The 17,938-nt window shown below is 38.4% G+C and overlaps 1 protein-coding gene across 3 annotated transcripts in view; it reads right to left on the bottom strand.

The window, feature by feature from the left end:
* The window catches only part of cnnm2b (cyclin and CBS domain divalent metal cation transport mediator 2b), a 75,260-nt gene that overhangs the window by 7,635 nt on the left and 49,687 nt on the right, over positions 1 to 17,938 (bottom strand). The window contains exons 2-7 of one of the 3 annotated variants that reach the window (XM_088635673.1): positions 9,176 to 9,319; positions 8,126 to 8,263; positions 6,885 to 7,054; positions 6,014 to 6,107; positions 4,317 to 4,379; positions 491 to 672 (exon numbers count right to left, since the gene is read on the bottom strand). In XM_088635673.1, coding sequence (XP_088491799.1) covers positions 491 to 672; positions 4,317 to 4,379; positions 6,014 to 6,107; positions 6,885 to 7,054; positions 8,126 to 8,263; positions 9,176 to 9,319 — 791 coding nt within the window. The other 2 variants (XM_088635675.1, XM_088635674.1) reach the window with 2 other exon arrangements.

The raw sequence follows: 17,938 nt of genomic DNA, 5'->3' as shown, positions 1-17,938 counted from the left end.
CAGCCATCAGCAACACACTGGGCCAGTTATACAGCACCTTCTATAGCACCAGGTTCATGTCAATTCTTTTAGCAGGAAAATATCTCGAGTACTCAATACAAATCTCTCAGGACTGATCAATGACACATTAATGATTCAGGTACAAAAGTTCTAATCTACAACCATACCTTAGTTGGAAAAAATCTGCCCAATAGTCTATTATTGCCTCTTTCATGGCTCCCAAATCAAATATTTTTTAATATCCAAGGCTCCCAGGGTATCCTGTCCATGCGATCCTTATTTGAATTTCAGATTTAGGATTACAAGATTTAGGGCTACACTTAGGTTTATAGTAATAGTTGAGAGCTGCAGATACTCCAGGAGGTTTTAAAGTGCTGCTCAAATACTGTATACACATCAACGCCCAGCTCCTTCAGTGGATGTTTGTCCACCACTGCGGCTGCGGTTGATTAACAAGAGATCCTAAAAAGTCCAGCGATAAGCCCCTCACCTTGACAAACTGCAGGTCTGTGACTGCCCTGACTGAGTAGTCTGGCACATACACCTGTAGGAAGGAAGCGTTCAGCTGGTTGTTGCTGCTTCCCAGCGTCGGAGTGATGGCATCAATTCGGTCACTGCGGTTCAGGGAATCCGAGTGGTTCAGACCACAGGGCCGCGGAGGAGACTTGTTTTCTGCAGGACAAACAAAATAACACAGGACATTGTGAAGGGGCTGGAAACCAAACAATATCTTCCAGGGGGACAGTTTAAGAATTGTGTTCTAAGAGTACAGCTTCGCTTTTCTGTGCTTTAATCTGGGTTTATTTGTTTGTTTATAACACTGCGAAAACCTCTAACTGACAACTTTCCTATTCTGGGCCACCAAAATAAGGGGTTTAATGTCAAAGATTTAAATCGTGAAGAACATTTTTCAGCATAAATTAGAAGAAAAACGTGACATGTTTATTTTTTTTACACCTTTCCTTTAAGGCAGAGATTTCTCTTCCATTTCTAATAGTGCCCTGAAGTAAACGCTTACTGAAAAGGATGCAGAAAACCAGGGTGCTGCACATCGGCTCTACTCAAGTTAGCAGTGAATCGTTCTTTTGTTCCATCATCCAGTTACACTACATTGACTTAGAAGCGTATACAGGTGCACTGTGACAGTTTTAATATGGTGTAAAACCAGTCTTGAGGAATTAGTTTGGAATACTTCACATTTATATCTTAAAAACTTAATTATCAGTATTTTGGAACCAAATGTTTAGTTCAGGTAAATATATCCAAGAGTACTGGTAATCTAGTCACAAATTGCTCCTTCATACTATAATGGTTTTTAGTTTTTCACTGGTGTGGTGTGTTGCATATCAAGTCTCTATAAATCAACAGTGTTCACATACAGTACATGTGTTACCAAGCTGGTTGAAAACTGCATATGAATGTGAGGGGGAGGCAGCGTACAGCAAGGGCACCAGCAAAAAGTGGTATCACTCAAAGTGGATCCTGAAGGCCTGCAAATGTACAAAGTCCACTGCACTGCCATAAGGACTGCCCAGTTATTCTTTAAATTAACAGACACATTCATATATTTTCATGTTATATGCTTTCCTTGCTGAATTCCTTGCCAGTCTTCCACCACTGTGGCAGTAGGAGCTAGGAGAGGCTGAACATGGCCACGTTTTTCAAATCACCACCACAAGAGGAAACTTTAACAGCATGTTCTCGCTCAGAAAGAAAAAAAAAACATGCTTAGCTAAGAAGAGGATTTAGACACATTTTATTGACTTTTACATATGGTCAATATTCTTGGGATTTGCAAAAAGCAAGCAAAGAGCAGGAGCTCGTATTTCTAGTGAACTGAAAACAAAATTTGCTCAAAACGGGGAGGATGTCTCAAATACACCCAAATGACAAGCAAAACAGTAAAACTAACCAGCAAAATAAAAATGCTTTAATCAGAAGTGAAATTTCTATACTGTGTATATATTGTATATGTAATGTACAGTATAGACATAAATGTGTGAGCCTTTATAATTATAGATCAATACTTCTATGAATTATGGAAATGAATAATATCTCCTGGCAATTACTAGTGAATGCCAGCTCTTTAAAATAAACAATAATAAAAACAACACCACTGCATCACTTGACAATCTCAAACCATGATATGATACTGCATTTTCAAAAACTTTGTAAAAAATGTTATTTAAATGTCAAGGCCACCCTTTCATGCAAAATTAAAAATCTGTATGCAAATTTGAAACCTTAGATTATATGTGGTTTTTCCATCCCACACATTAACATAATTACACAATAACATATGTAACTATATCCAAAGAATTACATGAACACAACTTGGAAACGCAGGCCCTTTCAGTCAGTCAGTTGTTTTCTGGACACAAGGTGGCGTGCTCTCAACACCGCACGCTCCTGCTCTCTTGAATCATCTTGAATTAGCAGACTGAGAAGGCGCCCAAGGGCCAGAGAGGGTGGAGGGGCTTTATCAAAACCACAGGACACAAAACCAACCACGTCCCCACTGACACATGTGAAGGAGATGCTACAACCCAGCTGAGGTTGCATAAAATGAAATTGAAAAAAAGAAAACAAAAAAGGGGGAAAAAACTGGCTCTTCCACATGGAAGACTTTTTCTATTTTAATTAAAGACAGATTAATTTTTCCACTACTTAAAGAAAACCTTGAATAGGCTTCCCAAGGGCAGCACTAATACAGCAATTTGGATGGAATGTATATAATCCTGGTTAGAAGTACTGTAAAAGGCGGTGCGCCTCAGTATAGCTCGCGAAGCCTGTGCACCAGGCGTGATTAGGACACTACCTTCCTGTAGGATCTGAGGGGCCTGTGTGGGATGAATGTAATTTAGCAATGTAATAACTGTCGTGGCAAATGGAAAATTCTTAAAGTCCGAGTTATAAATAGTGAGGGGGCCACACTCGCTGGCCCGAGAGTTTTTACACTACTGCCGACCCAGCAGGCAGCTTTTAATTCATGTGCTTGTTTCCAGACTTGGGTTTGTGAAAGTCCTCTGGTGTTGTACAAAAAATTAAAATCCCTAGTCATCTACCTGGCAGGCTCAAGTGACCAGCAATTTTATTACTGCAGCATTTTTAAACAGGAGAGAGAGCTAGGTCCAGGGAGAAAACAAACACAGGTTGTGAGCACTGATTAGGATTTTTCAGTAAATTGAGCTTGTGTGTCATCATGCTTTTTTTAGTGAACTTGGCAATAAACAAACTTTATTTTTAAAGTGTAACATTTGTTTTCCCCCAGTTCGGAGCAAAATTTGTCCCGTTTCCTGAAGGTAACATTATAAAGCCAAGAGGATATGTAATTTTTACTCTACCAAGAGGCAATATATATTGGAAAGGGGAAATTACTCTTTTTCATTTATAAAGTTCACTCTCTAGTTAGAATATAAGCAATTTACAAGAAGAGCAAAACATTTTAGGAATTTGACAACTACAGATCCACAGATATGTTTCAAACCCTTTATAAATACAGCTGCAACTTTATAAGAAGAATATAAAACCAATATATTTTGATGCATACATAAATTTCAATAGTCTAACTTTCCAAAAGATAATTGGGCTCAGACAATGTACCCATAAGCTGGCTTCAGCTGAACAGGAGGAGAGGAGGAACTTTCTACAGGAGTCTATCCAGAGACTGATCGGGAATCTACATCAACATTACCAAGACTGTGTTCACTAGGAATGACAACAGCCAAGAATTAGGAGTATTAAAAAGGTTTATTGAGTATTTTAAGTTACAATAATAATTTGGCTTAACCCGCTTGGCTGAGGGTTAACCTCTTGGACACAGAACGAGGCTGGAACCCTCATGCAGAGTGAGGAGTGACCAAGGGGCAGCTGCAGAGGCGGAGATGGGGCAGAAGACATTTGCGAGAGAGAGAGGGGGATTACGTACAATATTTCTATTGTTTAAATGAAGAACTGACATCAGGATTGATTACAAATCACTGAGAGCTGAGTCCAAGTGAACTTGGCTATTGTCATCTCTCCCAAACTTCTGTAAACTCCACACGCTCGGGAATACCACACCTGATGTAAACTTCGAAAGGTTTTCATCAGGATGTTGTGTCACTATTTTATACTGAAAACCTATGAATCTACCAATATGTCTGTTCATTTTTTCCATGATTGTGTTTGATATTTATGCTTAACAAAATAATTGAATCGTTATATCAAAATATTGAAATACTGAACCTTAGCTTTGTGAAACATCATTATCCAAAACTGACATTAGCGATGACAAATAAATGGCAGGCTAACAGAGGGAGAGAAAATTACAGTACCTGGAGATCCCGCTAGCGATTCAGCCCTACTGACCACGAAGGTACGAGACAAGGAGAGAGGAACTGGAGACAACAGGAAAGGGAGAGAGGGGGAGAGAGAAACAGAGAGAGAAGGGAGAACCAGTGACCAGAGGAAAACAGGAAACAGGCCAAGTCACAGCACAACAACAAACCAGGCTAGGCTGCATTTTTTTATATTTATCTTCACCAATGAGGACAAAAATACCCTTCAGAACATTTTCCACTGCATTTTTGTTTACATCTGCTTTAAACATTTTCATAAGTCAAAAAAAAAAAACTGATTTCAGATTCCTACTGGGGAAGTGGCATTTTTTGTAGTGTCACAGACTGAAGACAGAGGTGCGCTAATGTAGTTAGGAACCATATGTGTGTCAGTCATGGCGACAAGATCAATTTAAATCTCTTTCAAGTTCATCCATTCATCTGTGTCTGATGAACCCATGCTGCTGTGTGGTTTCAGGAAAACATCTAAAGGGCGGATGTACAGACACTTTAGATGCTGACAGCTTAACTAACTCTTTGAGAAGATGCTTCAGTTAGTACCTTTCTTATGCCTCACCATCATGAAGGATCTGGCAGACAGGCAGCGGTAGCCCAGAGGTACCTGACAGGGGCTAAGAGCTCTGTGCTGGACAGGCGCGCAGTCACAGCAATGGGCAGGCATCCTGTCTAAATCCTGATCAAAGAGCTTGGCCTTCTTCCAACCCCAACCTCCGTCAACAAAGGCTCCCCTCCATGACTGGGAGGAACAGATTAGGAGAGCCCAGAAGATGAAGAACACTAGAATGTGAGGAGGGAGACTCACTCGCCAGCCTGTAATTCCTTTCTTCAATAGCTCCATGTGCAAGCTTTTATGAATGCTAACTGAGGCAGATGAAGGCAATGTATCAATCAAGAACATTATCTAGGAAAATGCAGTTCAATAAAAAGAATATAATCTAGTCAAAATAAGGCCAACATATGAGGTGCTCAGAAATACTGTCCGGAGAGGCCGCTACACTCAAACATTATTACAAAAGCATGATTTCTTTTTAAACCGGACTTTTGTGAATTGAAAACTTCTAAGAACAAAATTAGAATGAAAGTCGATGATGACAAATTAGAAATATGTTAAAACATATTTAGGAAAATTCATAACTTTTTGCTTCTGAAATTATTCAGTGCATTCCTTGCACCTTTAATAAGCTCCGGGGGGATACAGGTTCTTAGTGGTGGTTATGATACAAAACGAACAGCAGAGGTCCCTAACATCCTGTAAGTCACTGAAAGCTAAACAGCTGTTTCTAAATAACCCTGTCACTGCCATTCTAGAATACGGATCTAGCTCTTCAGTATATATAAATGTATAATTTATCCTGAATTTGTAATATTTAACAATAAAGATGGCCATACAAGATGGTCAATAATGTAAATACAGATAAATATATTTGGTGCAGCTTTCAATTGTTTAATACACTAAACCTTAACAAGATGGGGGTAAAAGTCACCATCACTCATCAGAACATTAACATGCTCCTGCAGATCACTTTAGTTGAATAGTTTCTTCCCCTAGCTCCTGATTGCGACTCTTTGAAGACAGTCTCTGCGTGTACCCTTCTTCCAAAAAAATATGCAACAGATCAATCAGCTTAGCAAGCAAGAAGTGTTTTGTGATTAAAAGCAGGTGTGTCAAGTACCTGGGGAGGCTGTGAGAGCCATCATTCCATAGTAGGAGAAAGCTCCTGCTTCAAACTTCATCCCCTCCTTCCCTGCCTCCACCTCCACCTTCCCCTGCAGAGACACAGGAGAGAGCACAGTGAGAGAAGGGGCTGGAGGAGCAGTCGCCTCAGGCCACGGGGGGATAGTCCTTGTGCTGCACAGAGGGGACCTGCAGGTTGCACAATTATTTCTCACTTACAGGCTGCTGAAGATTTGCAAGAAGGTTTCACATTTTTACCACTTAACCGAGTTCAGCTGAGCTACTTGGAGGGCAGGTGGGAGAGGAAAGAGATTCAGAGATTCTCGGGGAGTAGAGTTGCTCGGGGCCTGTTTTAGAGAAAACGTTTCAAAGAACCATGCTTTCAGAAAATCAAAACCAACGTAGAATTTGACAAAAGTATCTTAGTTGACTCAAGGTAGTTCGTTCTAGATTAGTATATATTTAATTATTTCTCATACATCAGTTGATTAAGAGAGATCAATATCAGACCTAGGCAAATTAGATTGCAGCCTACTTCAGAATAGTGAAAGAGTTCATAATGGCGGAATTCAGAAGAGAAAAAATGCAGACTAGATTGAAGCAGATCCTACACAGTTATAGCTTTTCTGTAAAGTTACAATTAATTACAAGAAGGGAGATATTTTTTACTTATCAACCTACTTTTTTACACTACGGAGCTTACTAAAACTCCATTTGCACTTAGATTTTTCAACTTCTCTTGGGAGGGATGTAAGCAAAACAACATAAATATACTATATACTATACACTGCAGCTTGGGCCTGAGGTACGCTACTAGGACTTCAAGTTCTTTGTCCAGGAATATGCTGCTGTGTGATGCTCTATCTGACCTGTAAGATGAGAATGAAGTAGTCAACGGGCTTGTTGCGATGGTAGAGGTAGTGGTCAGGGGTCTTTTTGTTCTTCTCATCATATTTCAGCTCCTGGATGACATTGGTGTGTTTGAGGAGCCGCAGGAGAATCTTCTCTGACATCTGAGCGGGGCTGAAGGGCTCCACCTCTGTAGAGAGACACACAGCTATCAATCAGCCATGTACATTGTCCACCTCACCATCACGTCAGCTACTCTTGTGATGCCACAGAGTCTTCTCAAACAACTACTAACTTTATTGAAAAGAGAACCTACCCAGGACTATAATGCAGCAATAGCAACACGCAACCGCAATAGCAATGCTCCTAACCTATCCACTACAACATTGTCAGCTATAGGGAGTAAGAAGGTAACAGATATGATACACAGCTTATGGACAAGGAAAAATTCCTGGTTACTTTCGTGCTTCAGCAATAGTTTAGAGTACTTAGTTAATCTTAGAACTTAAAGGTACTGTAAGTGACTGTCAATGTCAAATTCTGCCTTGCTTGCAATTCGCCATTCTAATTCTCTGTCACAGAACTGGAAGAGAGAAAGTAGAAACACAGAAATCTAAAGCCCACTGGCAACATATTGTGGAGCTTTTAATCCAGTGAAATGAATCATTGTAGTTATCCATACCTTGGACGTATTTATGTTTAACACATTTTTCTGTCTAGTTAAATCAGAATACATTATTGTGAAAACAACTGAAATAAAGAATTGAAAAATAACTGCTTAAAAAATAAATAACTGATTGCAAAAATATGAAATTTGGGATACATATAAAGCTATACTTTATATGTAATTGTTACTTTACATGCAGGTCAGAAAATGGAAAGCACTGCAAAGTGAACAGAGCTCTTTTAATGTAGCATCTCTTTATAACCCTGCCCTTTCTACTGTTACACAAGGAAGTCCACACAGGAGAGGTTATTTTTATTATGTCACTTTAATTTCAAAGGCAATACCTAAATAATTCAGTTAAAAAGCTTGTGTCCCTTTGCTTTAAAAAATATCCTCTTTAAAGCAGGCTATTAGTATTTAGACACGAGTGCTAACCTCTGTCATGGGTGCTCAGGGATAGGAGAATTTTCAGCTGAGGCCAGCAGGGGACTTCCGCTGTGGGCCAGTTTCCAGTGCCTACTGACCCTCTTCTCCTAACCCCACACCAGCTACACATGCATCACTATGAGATTTCAAACTGTGATAAGCCCTTGCCTGTTGCTAGGAAACGGTGTGTTGCCAGCAGAAGCTGAGGTGATATTTTAACCTTCATCTCATTGTCTGTTGGCTTGAAGGCTGAGAAATCCTGCTTTCTCTCGCGGTGAGTTATTTTCTTTTTTGTCCTGTTGTCAGCTGAAAGAAAAGGAAGATGGGGGATTTGGAGCAAACAAACAAAAATCACATCAAGAACATCAGCTTCCTATAAGAAATGGCAGAACAGAAAGAAGGCCATTCAGCTCGTTTAATGAGTTAACAAAGAGACACCTTGTATTTTAATCTTGCCACCATAATTATCACTTGGAGACATTACAATTACAGTTCCTTTAAGCAGTGGATATTTATGTTATATAATAAAGTCAATGCTCATGCGTGATCCTTAATGACTTCACTTCCCTGTCAATAGTAGAGGCAGGTGTGAAAACCAGCACTAGAAAATTCTTGCACGCCTCACAATGATTCAAAGTACTAGCATCAGCCTATAACTGCTCATTTTACCAAACAAAATGTAAACAACACACTCTGAAATACTACCGTGCTCCAAGCACATCACTCAGGAGCTTATAAAAGATTGCCAAACCTTCATGTGTTTCCTCAAAAAAGTGCACAATTTTGCATACTTTCTTACTGGAATGAACATACACTACATTTTTCTCGTTGCATCATTTTTTAGTTTTTGTAGAATTAGTCAGGCAAAACTGTAAGAAACATGAATGTAAAACAGCTTCTTATTTTAGCCTGAAAGTAATTGTTTTTGAATTTTCCATTCCAGCCTTTTCTTTTCAGCCTTTTTTTCCATTTCCATTTTGATCCAAAATCCATTGAGTGCTGCATATTTACTTTGATTAACTACTCTCCTAGGGGATCGAATCACAATTGAAACATGAGCGACCAGAGGAAATTCTTACATTTCAACTTCCACTACATACAGTAGCTAAGGACTGCAAGAACACTGCTGGTCTTTTACATCAAGTACTCGGCAAGACCAGAATGAGCATCCAGAGTAGCGCCACCCCTCGCGGCAACACTTGTGCATTTGGTACCTACTATACAAGTCTGTCTCATCCAGGATTTCGGACTTGATGATTTCTTCTATAACGTCCTCCAATGTGATGATCCCCAGCACCTCATAGAATGGGTCTCCTTCCCCCTCATTATTCACCCTCTGCACTATCGCCAAGTGGGATTTACCTGAGGAAGCAAGACACAAGACTTAGAAAAAATCTGCAAAGCTGGATTTTATTCTTGCAAGGGGGTCCAAATAATAAGAGGTATCTTGTAAAAAATCACCAGCTGTAGTCTGGTTGAAGCAAAGGCACTGTACAGCACTTGTAATGCGCACAGGCTCTCCTGATGAGTTCTCTTTAGATAGCAACTGAAGCCTTCTTCAGATTGAGCCAAGAGCACAGCTGCAAATAAGTTACACATTTCTTTTAGGGACTACCAATGTGTTAAAGGATCCAAGGACCCTTTGCTGGCAATACACAAGACGCATTAAATTGTTAATACATCAGTGCCTAGGCTTTGTCTGTGATCATTTGATTATAAGCAACAGAATGTGTTGAAAAGGAAAGGGACTGTAAGATGGTTTGCAAGATATGTAAGCTGGACAAATATAGAAGACTAATCAGACTGGTGTCTGATAACTTTTTTTCACCAGAGCTCAGAAGAAGGCAACTTTTTTTTTCCCTCTTCACATACACATTATTTTCAAAGATCTCTTGCCAATAGCAAAAATCCATCCTGAACAGCCATCGAAATTCACTTTCCAACATTCATCAATACACTGTCCCTGCATTGTATACATTCATGGCTGTAAAATAATAATACTTTCCATTAAAAGTACAACAATGCAGCAGGGCGAAAACTAGACTTCTACACTAAGAAAATTTGACTTCACTTTAGGTCACTACATCTCTTGAGGGTCTGAAAAGAAATTGTTTCATATTATCTTCCTTAATACTATAAGCCAGTCCATGAGCCAAGCACACAAATAAAGATGTCAAGCAAGAAAGCAGACAAACAAGGACTTTGATACTGGACAGACCCAATATGTCCCGTTTTCTTAAGAAATCCCTCACATTTCCACATCTGCTTTCCCAGGACCCTCAGTAAGCAGCTTAAAAAACACTCCTCACAAATGCTGTCTATCAAAACGTTAAACAAATTCTTTTCCTATTCTCAGCTTGTGATCATTTGAAAGGAATTTTCCAGAGCAGAGGCTAATATTAGACCTGAAATGAAGTTTCCATTCCACTTGGGCGATATTCTCACCAAAGTAACTGCTGCGTAATCTGATTGTCTTGGAGCTACTCATTTAAATGCAGATGGGGCATAGCTTAAATTCCAAACACTGGGGACTTTCTGGACCTTATCTGCGAAGACGTTATGATACACAGTGCCTCTGCTTTCTTCATCACCTAGCACAATATAGCTCTTCTGCTGGGACACTCAAGCACTGCCAGTACCACCCAACACATGCCCAGGCATTCAGCAGGTACAGAGCAGGAGTGGAACACAAACTGTGCACAACGTCAAGTGGACAAGCAGGAAAGCCTACAGTACTGCAGGTCTTTTCCCTGTGTCTGCTTAACATATTAGACTTTTTTTAGAATTCTTTTTACCTAATTGTGAAAAATGGACATCAAATTATTTTTACTTTATGTGTTCATATTTTGCGTATATCTAGGTTTATGCTGTTGATTTACTGTGATCCAACTACACCTGTTTCTGAAAAGCCTTTTTGGCCCTGCTGAGAATACACAAGTAGTGTTCTGCACAGATCAGGAGCACACTGTTGAAGAGCTAAGGTGGCAATGTACTTTTTAATTATATACAGTATATATACCATGTAGTTTACTGTAAAGGATCTGCTGTGACATCCTCTCTTGCAATTCTAGTAAAAAGCATTTTCTGAGAACGTTTTCTGAGTAGGTGTAGAAGAGGCTGATATTCTCTACACAGCAGCTAAGTCTGTCTTTGTCTAATGTCTGTGAAGACATTAAAAGAAAATTTTGCAATGTGAATAGCCTAGTGTTTTTACATTTTCAAAAAGCTAAGAGGCAGTTTAACATGAAAGGGAGGTACTGTATTCCATAAATAAGCAGAAGAATCCACATTCTCAGACATATGCTTAGGTACATTTGTCAGTATATAGTCTGAGATGATGTGAATCTCACCTCTCACAGATGGAGGTTCAAAACTTAAATTTATAATAAGCATACTCTGACCCCACTTATCTCAGAAAAAAATAACAATTAAACAGACATTTTTTAACCAATTTAATCAATCATTTAATCAATAAACTACAATATAAAAAATGAGCATTTGGTTAAGAAACTAGCAATGGTACTGAAAAGCTTAAAACCAGTAACAAACATTTTTATGCAAACTTTACAAAAACACTGCAATTATCTGAATGTTCCAAGACTGTAAGATAGAACTAGACAGACAGAAACCTGTGTCCATTAATCTGTGTGTATTTTCTGTCCTGCAGCTGGTATTATTCACCTGTGAGGTTTGTCCTTTCCGGAAGTGCCACAATCGATAACATGTCCTACGAGCTTCTTCACTGCTTCGAGGCCCATTCAGTCGTATTCTCATAAGGCATTACAGAATGTATCAAGGTATATCTGCCCTCACAGTGGGTCAGCCGCTATGATGAACATGTCACACATTCAAACCTGGATTGTTTCACTAGCTGACTGAGACCTGGCCTCCCAAGGGATCTTTCAGCCTGTGGCTCTGAGAAACAAACCAGCACAAAACCTCATGCTGACTAAAACCCCTTCACATTTAACGATTTCATTCTGGATTAAACACTAAGACACTGGAGGACATGATTAATATGGTTTTCAACCTTGACATTCCATGAACACTGTGAATCACTGTTTTTCAATCACAATCCAAGGAAAACCTGCACATTGTTGATTGTTATTATATAACACTTTGAAGCCTTTCAGATTTCATCTGAGTCCAAATTAAATAAATGGAAGCGCATTTAAAACTGAGAACAGGAGGAACGTCTTTACCCAAAACGGTTGTGGGAGTATAGAACAAGCTACCCATCCATGTTGTTGGAGCCAATATATCAGCTTACTTAAAGAAATATCATCATACATCTCTATTTCATGGCTGACCCTTTCAAAATTAACATTGCTTTCACAGATTTAATGGCCAAGTATCTCAGTCCATTCCTGCTGTAGTATAAACAAATATACTGTAAATACTGAGCAAAGGAAGAATATACAAGCTTGAAATACAGTAACTGCAGCAGTAAAAATGTGTTTAACAATAATCAGTTGTCCAGTGTATGCTTGATGTAATTTCTATATTAAAGGAAGCAGACAGTCAGAAAATCGAGAAAACACAGAGGCAGTTTTCAGTTGTGCACGCAACTGTCTCTAATAAATACTTTGAGCACATATCTAATGGACACAGAAATTTAAACTTGTAAAATGTAAAACTCCATATTACACTTAGGAATTTTTATTTTAATAATGATGGGCTTCCACTATGATTTAAAGTTTAGTCTTCTCATTAAGAGATGCACCTTCACATTTGGCATTTCATTAATGTTTAAGCATTGAGTAAATGTATAAAAAAAGAAAAGTACTATGTTAACAAAAGCTTGGAAATATTTCAGTTCTCAGTTTTCTGAAGCTCCTGATAATTTATGTGTTATATCTGGTGTGCTAAAACATGTAACAGAAATGAATCTGCTGTCACAATGTTCATCCACCTTACACTCTAAATCGGTTCCTGTAAACTCTTTCAAAATGCACACTCCTAATCCAGGTCAAAGGCTGCCAACTTCAGTGCTACTGATAAGGAACTGTATCCGTATTGGTTTATTAATCTTTAAATGAAATGACACACTGTATCATTTAAAATGAAGTGAAAAAATCACAATTTCTGTTTTTTAGCCTTTGGGTAAAGTATTTTAGAGGTGGCCCAACACCGAAAAAGAGCTATGAATTGTGATTTTGTAAACATTTTGCTTTTTGTTACAACAACGTAATAAGTCTTTTCTCTCCAAGAATGACTTAAAGTTGCAAGGGTCATAGGACATTTAAAAAGCCAATAAAACAACTTAGCAAAAATAAAGAACATTTGTAATTGTTACTGCTTCTTTTCCCTTGTATTCTATTCTGTTCATTCTGCTTACAGTATAATTAAACTAACCATTCCCATAAAACAAAAGAACAGCTGTTTTACAGAATTATTTTTTTATTTATTAAAGCTTTATCTAGACATCTTCAGCACAATACGGGGAAGCAATAAAAAGGCAAATAAAATGTAAGGATGTATTGTTAAAAGTGTGGAAATTAATTTGCAATGGATGCAAGGTTAAAATTGTAAAATGCACTACTAGGACCTAATTTACAATATGGTGTACGTGATTGCTACAGTACTTTATAAAACAAATACTACTCCTCTGAAATCATTCCGATCCTTGAAGGAATATCCTACCCTGATAAGCTAAAAGAAATAAACCTTGAACAAAGAAGTCTATGGGGTGTCCTGAGTGGTGTACTTAAAATCCTAAAAGGCACTGATAAAACCAACTCAATGGACCTTTTCAGAATCATGCTACTCAGCTAGATATCAAGTCATCTTTCAAGAAACAGTTGGATTAGATCCTCAAATTAACTACTAACGATCCAATAGTCAAAACGAGTCGAATAGTCCTCTCTCATTGTAAAATTCCTTAGGTTCTTACAAAACTCAATTACTGAGTTACTGAAGATGTATGTGTAGCATAGGAAGACCATGAAAATGGAAGAAAATATCAATGGCTAAACAACAAAGGATTTTAGAATTTTAGATTTCACTTTACATTATTTTGCCATTAATTCCTAAGGAGGCAGTTATGAATGAGTGTAGGGTGTTCTAGTTGCAATACCCCAGAGCTATTAGTTTAACCCTGTTTACCTCACTGTCCCAGAGTGGAAAGTCCACATACTTTCCACTTTCCCACAAAAAAGTGGATGTCAGGAAAATACAACTCATGTCCTTTGATACCAAAAATATGCCCAAGAAAAACACAGAGTAGCTATTAATAAGCCCTAATTACAGTATATCCTTTTTTCTAGGGGACAGGTTGAAACCAATCTCTTTTAGCACCTGAAAGCCATGTGACCCTCAGACAGCATCCTGGGATTACAGTAATCACACAAATGGTCTTAACTGCAGGGAAGGAGAAACTCTCAATGGGATCTTCTACAGGGCAGGTTTAGGACCCTTGCACTTTAAACCTGGAACACACAAAAAAACACAGCACTGCATTCTTGGTACGTTAGGGAGATATTTAGCTTGAAAGCACACATGCCCAAGAGAGCATACAGTCTTAAGCAGAGTCTCCTTAAATTTTACTGCACCCAGAGGCAGGTCTGCCTTAGCCTTAAGTGACTCACAAGTGCTAGGAGGGGGCTCTACAGTATGAAAGCACTGAGCCAGCCATGAAGCACCCTTCGGCAAAGATGCAGCTGCTGGAAAAGGCTCAGTAAGAAAATACCCAAGAATGCTCTTAGGCTGCTTGATGAGACAAAGATTCAGAATTTACCCAGGCTTACATCAAGCTGTCCTCAATTGACATGTCCTCTGTCTAACACGGCCTAAACTGAATGACATTTTGTTTCAAGATACAAAAGTTTCCAACAGCTCAGCACATAGAGGCGCTGAGTCACACAAATGTGTTCTCCATTCAACCTGTACAGAGGTCTCTTACCTGCCTGACACAAACTGCAGTCAAGTGATTGTTCTAAGTTTAGTTTATGTAGTTGAGTAGGACTGGTGGTGATTTAAATGTATTTAAATATTATAAAGTAATCCTATTGATCAGTGATTCTCCAAGGAAATAACAACCACCAAGTACACAAAGCGAGGGAAAAGGGGGCTTAAATACAGAGGAAACACCTCATTATCAATTTACAATTCTAAACATACGATTAAGTGCTATTGTTTAAGATCAGAATGCAGGGACTTTTGAAATTTATTGGACAACTTAAAAAAAAAAACATGTAACACATTTTACATTCTGTGAGAGTTTGTCCCCCATACTTTAAATCACATTAATTGGGGAAAGTGAAAGTGTTGTACTGTGCATGCTTCAGTGGACAATACTACAGTATACCAGTGGCTATCAGAGCTCTGTGTGACTCCTCATTTCTTGTCCACCATCATTTCTTTTCGGAAACTATTTTTCCTGGAACTACTATTTATAGAAGCATTAGGAATCTGAACCAAAAACAAAGCATATAATAAGGTACAAACAAAAATAAGCTAGAAAGAAGCACATTCAAGCAGAAAAATGTTTAGATTTGGTAAGTAAAGGGTGCATAAGGTAAATGTGTTTCCACTTTTTAAGATTTGAAAAGAGATAAAACACAGTACCGACCTAACCTGATGCACAAAGGAGTGTATGATCAACTCTTTTCATCAAAAAAGATGCAAAAACCCAATGTGGGGTGAAGGTATTCAGAGATTTTCTTAACAGTATATTTTATTAGTATGGCTTTTCACTTAAAGACTAATAAACTACACTAAACTATGGACATTTGGAGTGCAGAATCTCAGACAAAAGTAGAACTGGCTTAAAGATTGGAATTGGGCAAAACAGTAAAGAACATTTTTTTACTGCAAGATAAAAGGACGTGGCATCCAGATATAATGGAGACAGAACCCACTGTTTGAGCTGCTAGGCTTTGTCACATAGAGCTTGAGAAATTCTCACAAGGCCTTTTGAGACTGCTGGGTGCACATTTCCACCATTCCCAGTTTATTTAAGGAATAAAATTTGTTATATTTTTCCATAATGGAATCTCCTATAAATAGTCAGCAAGACTCAAGGGCTGTCTGTGGTGGTCTGCAATGCCTTGTACATTTTGGGATTTATGTATATATATATAAATGCTAAGTGATGGGAAATTCATCCCTTAAAAAAGGACTGTTGTTCTTCAAAGACATTAATAAAACTGAAGAAAAAATTCAAGCCTTTAGCCCATAAGACACTAAATAAGGTAAAAGATGAGGGGGGTTTATTTTCTTTTGAACCACTGTGATGAATTATATCTGTTGTAGTATAAGTTAAAATGGTTTAGATGAGAATTTTATACAATCTTCAACTGAATATCACTTAGCTCTGTACGCATTATTATAATTCTATTCTTAGCAACTTCTTGTTGTAACATTATAACGGGCATACTTGAAGACACAGCTAGGAGCTGCCCAGCTCAAATCGTTGATGCTGTACTGTACCTGAAAGTTTTTTTTATGGCTCAGCTCTTAATCAATTGAACTAAATGTTTGTCTCCTAGGAGGACAGTTAGCAGCTTTTCTCCAGTTCTTAAGGGCTTGCTAATTTAAAGAGGACATAAAAACCTGTTGATCTTCAGCAGGCTAGTGCTGGAAGGGGCACCTGTGATGTAGCCTTTTAGAGAATGAGCAGGCAGAGAGCAAATCCTAGTCGCACTCAAACCTGCAGCTTACTAGTGAAGCACTAGAGTTAAACCAGTGCAAAGAATATACTGTATTCTCCCAAGGGTCTTTTCCTCTCCTTCAGCATTGAGCAGTCAGTTCGAAAGGTAGAAAAGTCAGTCAGCATGATAATTTTCAGGACATTTAATAAGAAAGGAGCAGTGTGTTATGCATGACATAATTATAAACATGTACCAATTTTTTTATGCTAACGCCCTATATTTGGTGATAACATTACACCATCTACAGTACATCTCTGTTCTGCTGAAAAGCATATCACTCAAAATGTGTGACTACAGTATAAAGACAAGTCAATCACTTCACCGCAGGACTGAAACATATTATACAGGCTCTGGATTAGTGTTCAGCATCACCTGTTAACAGTGATTGAAGGAATGATAAGACAAAACACTCTGATATAGATGAAGTGAATAGATAGAAGTGAAAAGCTTTCCTTGTTCAGTAATTAGCAGTTTTTAAAACATTTAATTGGGATACAGACCTGGCCAAAGGCAGGTTTAAAAGATGTGATGCATGCCAAAATATAAACACAGAAGTGCTTAAAAATATGAATCACGTAAGAAAGGGAGCAATTTGAAAATGAAAAGGAGGTTAACATCTTTCTTAATTTACAAGATGCTGTGCTTCCTCCCTCGCATAATTTATTTTGTCTCTTGTCATCTGGAATTTAAAGACCTCAAAGAAATAGCCCTCTGGAACTCCTCAGTTTTGGTTTTTTAAGAAGTCTTCCACTGTCCAAACTCACTCCAGCTCTAAATATATCTCCAGAACTGCTGCATGCAGTCCCAAATGAATTTGAGGCTGCAAGCATGTCCTCAATGCACCCTTAAGTGTGCCACACACACACACAACATATCACACTCCTCATTCTAGTACTGATTCAGCTCATTCTCACTAGATTCTCTTCCTTTTGTTGTTTTTCTTACCTGCAATTCATCACATCAGCTGAAACAATTCCACACTCGGTGCCAGGCAAATCCTTCATGCCATCCCTATTGTTCTCTTGCTTGTTAAGAAACAGTCTTCAGGCAGGAGGTGTCTTTTTGCATGGCTGGTTTACAAATGTACGAGTCATGGACTGGGGTATCTACATGCTAAAGATTTGTAACACAAAAAAGGGACAATGATCCAAGCTTTGATTATGCCCTGATTGTGGACAGGAAACATAAAAACTGGGATACCTACTTTGAGTTATAGCTGTTTTGCCCAGATATATACAGTACAGTATGTATGTGCATATATAGTTAGTTCTTGTCTGTTTACAAATGTAGGATGAGAAGACCATGTGAACAAACATGGCACCCTGTATAA

The sequence above is a fragment of the Lepisosteus platostomus genome, chromosome 6 (genome assembly GCF_059453375.1).
Source record: "Lepisosteus platostomus isolate fLepPlt1 chromosome 6, fLepPlt1.hap1, whole genome shotgun sequence".
NCBI classification, from domain to species: Eukaryota; Metazoa; Chordata; class Actinopteri; order Semionotiformes; family Lepisosteidae; genus Lepisosteus; species Lepisosteus platostomus.
The sequence above is the reverse complement of the archived record's forward strand: the minus strand, read 5'-3'. Positions and strand labels throughout refer to the sequence as shown.